At 38.2% G+C, this 12,207-nt stretch overlaps 1 protein-coding gene across 1 annotated transcript in view; it reads left to right on the forward strand.

Annotated features, from left to right (window-relative positions):
• CTNND2 (catenin delta 2) overlaps positions 1 to 12,207 on the forward strand; it is an 805,106-nt gene that overhangs the window by 676,158 nt on the left and 116,741 nt on the right. The window contains exon 14 of the mRNA XM_057710226.1: positions 3,446 to 3,619. Within this exon, the coding sequence (XP_057566209.1) occupies positions 3,446 to 3,619 (174 nt within the window). The remainder of the gene's footprint in view (positions 1 to 3,445; positions 3,620 to 12,207) is intronic.

Raw genomic sequence — 12,207 nt, forward strand, 5'->3', positions numbered from 1 at the left:
TCTCTTGTTGTGGAACACAGGCTCTAGGTGTGTGCGCTCAGTAGTTGTGGCACACGGGCTTAGTTGCTCCAAGGCATGCAGGATCTTCCGGGACCAGGGATCGAACCCGTGTCCCCTGCATTGGCAGGTGGATTCTTAACCACTGCACCACCAGGGAAGTCCTCTGTTTGATTTTTAAACTTAAACCTGATAAATGAAGATATATAAACACACACATATATGTGTGTGTGTGTGTATTTATGTCACAACTTGGCATTAATGCAGCCAATATAATCAAAAAACACTCTGCTAGCTTTGCCCCTGTTGGTTTCCTGGAAATACTTTTTTGGTTGTGCCTTGTCTTTATTACATAGAAAGTTCTCCCTCCTGACTTGACGACATTTTGTTTCTTTATATATTATTTTCATATTTCAAGTTCTTAGAAAATTTTTGCTAATATGCCCTGAAGGTACAGTCAAAAACAAATGCAGTTTGCATGAGGCTTATTTAAAAGTTTTAGTTCTGTGTTCTCAGGATCGGTGATCGGTGTCTTGACTTTGTTAAAGATTTAGCCCCTGCTTGCCTTCAATCCAGTGGCAGTTTTGAAGAAATTGTAGGATAAATCATCTTGTATTTAAATTTGTAAATGATGTACCTGTATTTTCATTTTTTGGTAAAAGAGTTGCGTATCCCTTGATTTCTTGTGGGTCTTCACTCTAGAAGAAGGTTGGCATTAAACGTTTGCATGTGCAGAACTGTTTCAGGACTTCAGTCTGATCCTGATGTCACCATTGCCCTGTAGTCCTCTTGGTATTGACTGGCTGGGCGACATGACATCAGGCGTGTTAGCGCAGCTCTTAAAGAAGACTTCCAGTCTTTTATAGGTGATGAAAATCTATTTTTAATGCGTAGTTAATAGATACTTCTTTCCCTATTAACTCAATAAAAGTTTGAATAAACTACCCAGATAAAAGCGGCATACATACACTGGCTTTGAAATAGTTCTTTTTCTTGTGGATTGACATGCCAGGGTGTCATCAGTGTTCTGAAATAGCAGAGAATCCCCTTTGAACGTCTCTCGTTGCCGTCAAAGACAATCCGTATTCACATCAGCTTTCCTTTTATTTCCTTCAGATTCTTTCTGTAGCCACTAAGAAAGGATTGTAATAAAATGTATGTAAGAGCTACATAGATCACATGTCAGAATGGAAGAAAATTGTCTACTGATTTAGCCATTTATCCTGTTTTATGGCAAAGAAGTTACAAAAAAAGAATCAGATGAAACCCAGCAAATGATAACACAGCTTTTTTTCTTCTTTTTTTGCTCTTTTTATAGTTTGTCTGTCACATGTTGTAGTGAGAATGTAAACACTACTTCTTTCTACCTCCTGCTGTTATTTTGGCTCTTACATGAGAGGGAAATTTCATCCACATTGAGTTCTAAATCTTTATATGAAATCTAAATCTTTATATGAAAATGATAGCTTAAAAGTTTTAAGGAGTTGACAAAATGAAAAAAATAAAGAAATAATTTTGCATTTCCTGTTGCACTAGCAGAGAGATTCAATACCCGGAGCTTGCTTTGAGAAGCCAATATCACTCCTGCCTCATCACCTAAGCCAACAAAGCTACAAAAGGACTGTTCCCTGTGCCTGGTACTCTCTTTCCATCCAGTGCAGTGAGCCAGTCTCAAATAATGAACCAGGAGCAATGTGACAAGTCCAGTTCGCTTTCAATTTTTTTTTTAATGTGTTTAAAGAGATGGGCTGGTTTCATTGATAGTCTGTGCACAGATGCAAAGTCCTCTTTGAAGTGTTTAGAAGTGGCTTTGGTTGAAAGAACAGGAAGATGCCCACATTGAGTGTCCTTGTTATAAAGTTGAGATTGAGTGACACTCTCATTGAAAATGACCTTTAATGGTATGTCCATCATCCATCGATGGGATGTCATTCATCTCTGAGCTTTAGCCTTGACTTAGGTTAAGCTGTATCATAATTGAGAAAAAGAAGGCATGACTTTTTAATTTTTCTCTTGGAAAATAAGTGATGAAATTTTTGAAATTGTGACTGTTAAATAACTTTTTATTATTTCTTTCAACACTTCTATTTTTGTTGCAAGGATGGGACATAAGGTATATTTTCTTCCAGGTAAATTTTCAGAACTAAGGAACTTATACACATTCTGAAATACAATTTTGTTTTCATAGATATATATATAATGAACACGTGCACATTTATGTATGTACGTAAAATATCTGTGAGAAAGCTTAGTATCGATATATGTCTTTTAGATTATATTTTAAGCAATCATTAGTAAATGCAAATAAGCAGTTAAATAACTTAATATTTCCACTTTGATACTATAAAGTAATTCTTTTGTTTTACTATGATTTTTCTCAAAAATGAAAATGGGAGTATTTTCTCTACACACATTACTTCATTTCTACCCTCATTATACTCATTGCCTTTATTTTTAATGAAAGAAAAAGGCTATATGTGATCAAAGATCAGAATCATTATTGGAACTTTTAATATTTTTTAAATTATAAGACTAATAGAACAGAAAATTTTAAATGTAGAAAAAATGAAAGACAAACACTTTATTAATAAATTTTTATTATCGTTACATTTTTTATGATGCATTTTACTTAGTATCAAACACAAACCCCCTACTATTTTGCATCCTGCTTTGTTTATTTTTTTGTCATAAACATTTACCCAAATTGCTACATGATCTTCATAACTATCATTTTTAAGGCTCTACTTATATAACTTTGTGCGTATAATCCATAATTTAAAATGTATGTGTAATTAATGTTAATGACATATGCTGTTATTTATTAGATTCAGTTCAAAGCAAACATCAGAATTTCTGTAAGATCGAAATTTGCCTATGGCTCATGTCAGTGTATCTAATAAAGCATAACAGTTTTATCTCTTTTGTCCATTCTGTCATTTGTTTGATGCCCATGGATGCAATGACAAAATATGTATTTTACAAGTGATATAGGAATTTATCAAAGTGAACACTTGTGTATAAGAAGTGAGGGCATTCGGTAGTTACTAACTACTATGTTATGCCTGTAGTATGCTTACTGTAAAGGATGCTGCCTTGATCTGTAGCCTTCTTCCACCCTGCCCAAACAAAATCAACCCATCTCTTCTCCTTTCCTGTAGCAGTGTGCTAGAATTGTTCTTAGAGCGCTTAGCCATTGTACTACCAGTTACATTCACTTACGTACATGCTCCAACCCCCTCCACCCTCCATCGTAAGCTCTCAGCGGGCAGGAATGGCTCTCCCATTTCCGGTGGTCCTTGGACTGTGGATGCCATATCCTACCTGCAGTAGATGCTCACCAAATGTCGTGACACCCTGCTTTTGTTTTCATCTTTGATGTTTGCAGAAGGCGATACTGGGAAGTGTACAGATGTTAAAGATGTTTACTCTCTCATTTCTCTTCCACCAGTGGGATGGAGTAGGACCTCTTCCAGACTGTGCAGAACCACCAAAAGGGATCCAGATGCTGTGGCACCCATCAATAGTCAAACCCTACCTCACGCTGCTCTCTGAGTGCTCAAATGCAGACACGCTGGAAGGGGCAGCAGGCGCCCTGCAGAACTTGGCTGCAGGGAGCTGGAAGGTATGATGAGTTTGTTACAATAAACAAGAAATCTGGAATGATGAGAAGGTCCTTAGAAAATATGAGAAGTCCAATTTTGAGAAGTGCGATTCTAATAAAGTTTCTGATAATCTTTTCAAAAGACCAGTTCCATCAAACTGTTGGTCTTAGAAAGGTATTGTTTTTAAAAATTCTTCTTAAGGGCTGAGGGGTCCTTGAAGATCGCTACAAAACACAGAGGAATGTATGTAAGTATAGTCATTGAAGATGCTGTGATATGCTTTCCATTCTATTTGTATAGCCGAGCTACTTCATTTTCAGGGGAGACCATGACATGCTGAGGCTTTTCAAAGCACTGTCATTGACAGTTAAGGGAGCTGATACCCAAATATCTCATATAAACCCCCCTGTGAATCCTGTAATGTTGTAGCCGGTCCTGCCCCTAAAGGAAAAGAACCTCTTGCATTTTTAAATTTTGGGATTACAGAGCAGAATAGTATTGCTAGTTATCTTCAGCAAAAGGTTAAAGTAAAGCAAATGTATGATTGAGAAAGAGATTAGGAAGTCTTTTTCTCTGGGTCTGTAATAAACACACATTGTTTCTGGTCGGTTCTCACGGAAAAATTCCACGACCTTCATTTTGGGTAGAAAGGAATTCATGGTAGCAAAGAATTCTTGAGTTTGGTCACTGATAGTTACATGAGCTAACTTGCCTTATTGCATAAAAGAGTGTAACCTCTTAGAAGAATGAGGGCATATGGGGAAAATATCAAGTGAGGGAGTTTTGACCTCTAACTTCCATTTCTCATTCATTTAATATCAATGCCTGGGGTTTGGGATATTCATAAATCACTCTTTTCTTTACCATTCATTTTCTTTAAAAAAATATTAATACAGACACATAGCTACAGATAACTCTCAGAAGCTCGGTACCATGGGTACCGCACATATTGGCTTCAGTATCATCGTGTAATAATACATTCCCTTCTTATTATACCTTCCAGTACCTGCCTCTTGTCACTTCTCTCCTCCTGTCATCTTCCTTTCCATTGCTACAGTTTCAGCTGCAGCATTTTCCTTCTTGGATGTGACATTCCAGCTCTGGGGTCCCAGCCCCAGACGATACTTCCCAGGAGCTGGCTACTCACTCATGCATGGCAGGCCCATCCTTTCTTTTGAGAGTCTTAGGAATGAATTTAATTATCCCTTTCCCTCCCTGCTCATAAGGCATCACTAATGTTGTACCTTAAGAATTCAGTTTGGGCTGGGCTTCAAGTGAATTTGTCTCTTGCTCTCAAACAGAGAAAAGCTTCAAAAGTAGAGTCTCACCAGACACGATGCCAGGGTATAGCCTTGCATAACTAGGAAAGAGATAGTAATGGAAGTCACTTCCCTGAACTCACCCTCAGCATTAACCTCCTTCTAAAGTTAGGAGGCTTTGACTCAGATCACAGTTCAAACCTAGACTCTACCCTTTCTAAGCTTTGTGGCCATGGGAAAATTAAAGCACCTCAGTGTGTCTCAGATGCATCTTCTTTAAGCAGAGACGATCATGGTGGCTTTACCCCACATCATGCAGATCAGTCACAACACTAGATGCAAAGATGTAGGATGTCATAGGCCAAGGGGTTGTCACTGTATATACCCAAGAGCACTAAGTTGCTGCAAGTCCCTACCCAGCTCCCTGGACCTGGAGGGTGGATTAGAAGGGGATGGGAAGAGAGACTCTGGGTTTCAGATCTGAGCCTGACCTGAGATGCAAAGCCATCTAGATGGTGGCAAATCAAATTTGCCATCTTTTGATTTTTTAATGAATTATTATTTTACTTGAGAAATTCTTAGGTTTTTATAAGAGCAAGTTAAAAATGGAGAAATGTCTTTGAGCTCTAGAGGATTTTGAATGTAAGACTTCAACCTTTGCTTTAAAAGTTAAACTGTATGTTCCATGTGCTGAAAAAGTTAATTGGAATCATGGAAAATCTGTAGAGATACAAATAAAACTTCTGGAGTTGAAAACATGATACCTGGAATGAAAAATACATGGAATGGGATCAACAGCAGATTAGACATTACAGAAGAAAAGATTAGTGAACTGAAAGACAGCAGTTGGAAACTACAAAATGAAACAGAGAAAAAAGAGATAAAAAAAAAAAAAGGACAATGAATCAGTGAGCTTCAAGTGGCCCAACATATGTGTAAATGGTGTCCCAAAACAAAACAAGAAAGGAGGAAGAGAACAGAAAAAACTGTTTGAAGAAATAATGGTTGAAAACTTTCCAAATTTAATGAAAACCATGAACTCACACATCTAAGCAACTCAAAAAACTCTAAGAGAAACATGAAAAGTTATACCAAGGTACAAAATAATCAAGTTGCTCAAAGTCAGTAGTAAAGAGATAATCTTAAAAGCAGCCAGAGGAAAAAAGACACGTTATATACCAAAACTCTACCACATCTCAACACCACAGGTAAGGATCTGTGTCACCAAGTATTCATTTATTTACAGGAGTCGTTGTTGAGTTACTAAGAATGTCCTCTAGAAGAGAATCTGATCTGTAAGACCTCTAAGGGCAGAAACCAAGTTCCATTTATTTCTTTGCACCCCCCTGCTCAGCCCTATGCTTGGCTGAGCAATAGTACTCAAACACAAGCGTGTAACTGAACTAGTGTCTCTATCCAGATGTCTTTCTTGTGGATAACAGTCTTTTATATTTACAAACATCTATCAGTCACTAAGCAGTTAACAGTGCATACTGTGACTGGGCCATCTTCAGATGGTCACATTTTGTGATTCTCTATTTGGTCCTTTGATTTAGATGGGAATATGTAATCAATATGATATAAAATTGATAGAAAGGAGTTGTGGGAGAACTATTTTCTTTTCAGTTTCCAGACTCATCAGTGCTTTTCAGGATGCAGATTTTGATAGCAGTGCCCAGTTCCACAATTCCTGTAGTGCTGGACTTTCTGTTTAAATTGGTAATTAAAGACACAGGGACTTTAAAGACTCAGCAGCCAAGGCAAGCTGCTGAGATGTATCTGGGTCTTTAGGTGTTTAGAGTAATAAAACAATAAGTTCACAATTTCTACTATTTTATACTAATTTATTTTATACTGATTTATACTGTTTTAATATTCAAAAATTCTTTCCTACTTTGGGTTATGTAATGAGAATTCCAGAAGAAGTCTGATAAAAATTCTCAATATTTTCTAGCAATAACATCTTGCTGACTGTTTTCAGTGCATAAACCTGAACCTTAGTTATCTCCAGTGTGACATTTACTGCCACATATCCAGATGCATTGCTTTGGTTACTTTTTTTATTACTAATAGAGTAGAGACCACTGAGAAAGAGGCAGAATGATCTGGAACAGCTGAAATCAACATCTCAAAAGCTGTTCTATATTTTAGAGAAAGTTTACTATGATCATTGGATTTCCCAGCCCTCATCATATTTCAAGCAAAAATTTTAAAATGCAAGAAGTTACTCATAAGCAGGCGCACAGATCTGCCTTAAGAAGGGAGAGTAGATACCCTGATGGCAAAGTGAAAAGGTAGGAGAGATAGAAAAAGTAAATACAAGGATGCAAGAAAGAAAGAATGTCAGAGGCCATTCAGTGTTTTGGCTGTTTCACTTATTCTAATCGCTGATGGTCATAATGCTGACCCTCTGTCATCAAGAAAGTGTTTAATGATGACCAGGAACTTTAGAAGACAAAAGGCATTTTAGGAAGACTTTTATCCCAAGGGTTAAAGTAGAATTTTGAGTCTCAGGATGTCAACCTTACTTATAGGAAGCACTGGCTTTCCTGATAACTCTATGCAGATTGGATAGTCCTCAGGCTGGGCAAAGGGCTGTTAGAGCATATTTGTGTGTAGTTACAAATATATATGCTTATGTAAGAGTTTTCTTATCAAAATACAAATACAGAAGCATGCATAAAGGTCAATCACATTATCATCATCTTTTGTATAATTTAGTAACATACCATATTAAATGGTAAGGGAATATGTGGGAAGGAAGTTAGATTATAGGGATGATTTGAGAAGATTGTCATTAAGCCAAACACTGATAGTTATAATTTTTTAAAGAGCAAGTATAACTTGTAGCAAAACCAAAGAAATCACTACTTTAAAAAAGCTTGATTTAAGGGAAAAAAAGAAAACAAGCAAACTTGAGGAATTAAAAGATTGACTGACGACACACAATAGCATCAGATTTTATCAAGACAGCGTTACCATCCGAAAGCTAGGGTTCTAAGAATGTATTTTTATAGCAACTGTTGAAATTCAGTGGCGTTAAGTGTCCTTAACTTTTATGACCCCAACAAAAGCAGAAATGTGAAGGTAAAACACCAGAATTTCACATGGAGAGAGCTTTTTATAGAGCTCATCATCTGAAACAGTAACTTCTCTTTATGGGGAGATCGTGCACACTCTTTTTCTGTGACAAATTGACTAGCAAACTAGATCTTCAAAATGGCCCCAAATACTTTTTAAACTTTAAAACACTCATTACTTGGTTTACGAGCATCAGAAAAACATAATGGCAGAAGCAAAGTGAAATGTTTTTTTTAGCTAACATGGACTTTGGTTACCTTTTCCTCATTTACAGTAAAATGATTTTGTTTGTCACAGAATATTAAAACAGTTGGATATAGTAGTTTAAAGAGTTCCAAAATGTGAATGAATGCTCTTTCAACTCCCATTTATGAGTTATTTTTATTGTAATTGAACTCTGTGAAAACTCAGGGTTAGAACTATAGAAACATATCTGTACTTGCTATTAAGTCAAACATTTTGGATATCTTTATATGGTCAGTTTTCTCCCTAAAATGTGACTATTCTCAGAATCTATTGTTTGACTATTTATGTTTGAAGTAAGATGGAGTAAAGAGGTACTTGGATATTAATCTGTTAATATTTAATGAAGTAACATGATAGCAATGTAGATTTAGTGAGGAGGAAATAGAATCTCTGGCCATGTGGCCCAAATGAATAAAAAATGAGAGAACTGGGCAATTTGAGACTTGTTTCTAAGGACAGGGACAATGCCTGGAGAGGGGCACTGAACTTAGTGTAGCTTAGCAATTAGTGTATCATTAAAAGTGAACCAGGGCAGATGACTGGAGTGCAACAAATAAAAAATCATGGCTTAACATCTAAGACAAAGATCTTTGTCCTAGTTAACAGCATGTTAGAAAGTGTAAGGTTTAAATGCAAAGGAATAGAGTTGTGGAAGATTATGAAGAAAATAGGGCACAAAGCATCCTGCTTAACTGGCTAGAAATTGGGCCAGAATAAGCAGAGGTTATCTGAGGACTCTGCCCAATCAGCAGTCTCCAGAAACAATGCACTCACTTGGACGGGATGCCCAGCCTGAGGCAGGACGAGGATGGGTCCAACCTCAGGAGGAGATGGAGAGGAGCAGGGTCACAACCAGGTCATTGGTTCTAATCACACAATACTTGGCGGTTGCTTCTAAGACCCCAGCAAGTAGTACTGATGCGAAGGGCTCCACCTATGTTATAAATGCCACAAGCATCCGAACTGACTAGAGAGGAAGCTCATTTTTGGATAGTCTGGCTTTACTTTCATCATTGTCATTGAATAGCAAAGTGCTGAGTTACAGAATCACATCCAGAAATTGTAGAAACAGCCAAAGCCAAGGGATTTCCGCTTCCAGCCAAGATGCCAAGATGGAGTACCAAGTACCTTTAAGTAGCAATAACAATAGCAATAGCAGCAGCAACAAACCAGAGATACATGTGAAACAATGGTTGTTAAAACACCAAGCATTAGCCAATGAGTAAAGTGATCTCAGAGAAACAGGATATAAACAAGGTGAACCTATGATTGTCCCTGCTCGCTGTCTTGAGAGAGTTTCCAGACCCCAGCACAAAGATTATAAACCCAGGAGGAGCCCGGCAGAGTCTCTGAGCTAAGGAGATGGAACTGGGAATCTCGGGAGACCAAGGGGACTACAGCTCATGGGACAGAGCACCAAAGGGGAGAAAGCCACACAGAGAAAGAACCCTGGAAATCTTCAGAGGATGCCCCTCAAATATTCGACACAGAGCTGTCAGTGCACACACGCAAGGGAAATACCCAAGGCTAAAGAAACCACCTCCTGAAATTATTAGACAAAATGAAACTTGGCACTTGCACAGCAATGGGGATAGTGTGGATTCCCAAGAGCCAGGGAGGAAAACCTCGTAATTCATGGGTCATTGGGTACAGTACTCCCCGGGTCTCACCTCAGTACTGAGGTTTAATTAGCCCTGGACTAAACATGCTCTACTCTTTCCTATCAAATCTTAAAAGTAAGACCCAGAAGGATCAATAGTTTCCAAGTAAATTAACTGCATCCTAGAATAAAGTTTAAAAATACCTATAGGAATACAAAAATACCCAGCACCAAACTCATTAAAATTAAGAATATCTGGCATCCAATTGAAAATAACCCTAAAAGCAAATAAAGAGGAAAACATGATTCATAATGAGGAGAAAAATCAATCATTCAAAACCAAGTCGGAACCAACAAAAGTGTTAAAAATAGCAGACAAGCAGTTATTATAACTCTACTCCATGCATTCAAAAGGTTCATTAGAAACATGGAAAATATATCAAAGTCCCAAATAAAACATCTAGAGTTGAAAATAAACTGAAATGAAAAAACACATGGAATGGGATTAACAGGTTAGACATTGCTGAAGAAAAGATTAATGAATTTAAAGATGGCAGCAGAAACTATACGAAAGGAAATGCAAAGAGGGAACAAAAAACAAAACTACAGATCATCAGTGAGCCTCAGGTGACCTAATATATGTGCCATTAGAATTCCCAGAGGAGAGAGAAAGGAGAAAGAGAACAGAAAAAAATATTTGAAGAAATGATGGTTGAAAATCTTCCAAAGGGTCCCGTGTTTTTCAGATTTAATGAAAACCACAAACTCACATATCCAAGCAGCTCAAGGAACCCCCAGCTCAGGAAACATGAAGAAACTATGCCAAGGTTTTTTGTAATCAAATAGCTCAAAATCCATAATAAAGAGAAAATCTCAAAAGCAGCCAGAGGGAAAAAAGACAAGTTCCGTACAAAGATAAGGATGACAGCTGATTTTTCACCAGCAATAATGCCAGTGAGAAGACAGTGAGGGAGCATCTTTAAATTTGGGGGGCCCAACCATGTATAAAGTTGATTTGGGTTTGGGATCTAGCAGGTACAACCTGTCTCTATAGGAAACTCCCAGGATTCCTAAAGCAGCTGTAAAACTACCTGTAGAAGAAATTCTGAGCCCAGTTTAAGACGTGGGCCAACCATTGGAGCTGACATGATTAATTACCTAAGCAGTGGGGACACAGAGGAATTCTAATGTGGAAGTTCAGTGTAACTGTCCCAGCATGATCAGAGCAGTGGTGTCCCAGGACGTGCCACTCAGTGTTGTGTTCTTCCAGCCCTGAGGACAAGCAGACATTCACAAGCCCTGCATCAAAAGTTCTGTCCTCACACACGAAACTGAGGGATGAGTTTGGCTTTAGGAGAGACTCCCAAAGAAATGTATGATCTCTTCAAACCCTGATGACACTTTTTGTGGAAGTGCTTCGAACTTGCTGGTCCTATCTAATTGCAGTGGCTTTGATCCTTTTTATGTAGTGCCTTTCAGTGGAGAATGCTGTTAAGTAATACACACTTGGTACTAGAAATCAACCTGACATTTTCTTTCACCAGTTAAACATTTTTGATCTCCAGCTGTGAGCCAAAAATTAGAAGACAATCAACATAAACAGATGAATGGAGTCAGAAATTAGAAGACAATTGACATGAAGAGATGAATGGGACTTAGTGACTTCCATTGTGTCCCTTTCAAGGTGATAAACATGTAAACAAAAAGTCCAGAGAAAAACATGATAGATGCTATAATAGGAGTATATACACAAGTATACACACACACACACACACACACACACACACACACAAGGCACAGGGGTGTCCCAGGGGTCATTTTTACAAGGAAGAGATCAGGGATGAGGAAGCGCACTTCCAACGTCACTAGTTAAGATCTAGGGCCGGGAGTCAATGATTATAGAGTTCATTTTAACACACTAGCCCATTTCGTTATTTCGAGGCATTCTAGCAACTGTAGCAAAGAGACCCCCAAATATGCAAGGCCTCAAACAAGATAGGAGGTAGATGCTCTTTTCCCTGATGTAACAGGGAAGGGAAGGGGAGTGAGGAGGGACGCTCCCCTCCATGAATTTTTCCACCCAGGCTGACAGCTGTTCTGCCATCTTCAAGGGGTGACTTCCAAGGCTGCTCTTGTGGCCGTCATCCACTAGCAAGAAGCAGAAAAAGAGTGCAGATCTACAACCAGAAATGTTCTCTTTTGAAAGCCATCTTGGAGCCCTCATTTTGCCTGATGCAAAAAAGGAAAAAAAGAAAAAAACACACATAATCTAAACACTTCTGGCAAACTCAATCAAATTCAGCTATTTCCCAGTCCCTCCAGGTTTAACACTTGGCCACATTTATGTTTGTCAGCCTTCATCTTCTCCTGCCCCCTGTGGTTGATGCTAAACTTGGGGGTCTTGCAGGCATATCCCTGCAGG

This window comes from Hippopotamus amphibius, chromosome 15, assembly GCF_030028045.1.
Source record: "Hippopotamus amphibius kiboko isolate mHipAmp2 chromosome 15, mHipAmp2.hap2, whole genome shotgun sequence".
NCBI lineage: Eukaryota > Metazoa > Chordata > Mammalia > Artiodactyla > Hippopotamidae > Hippopotamus > Hippopotamus amphibius.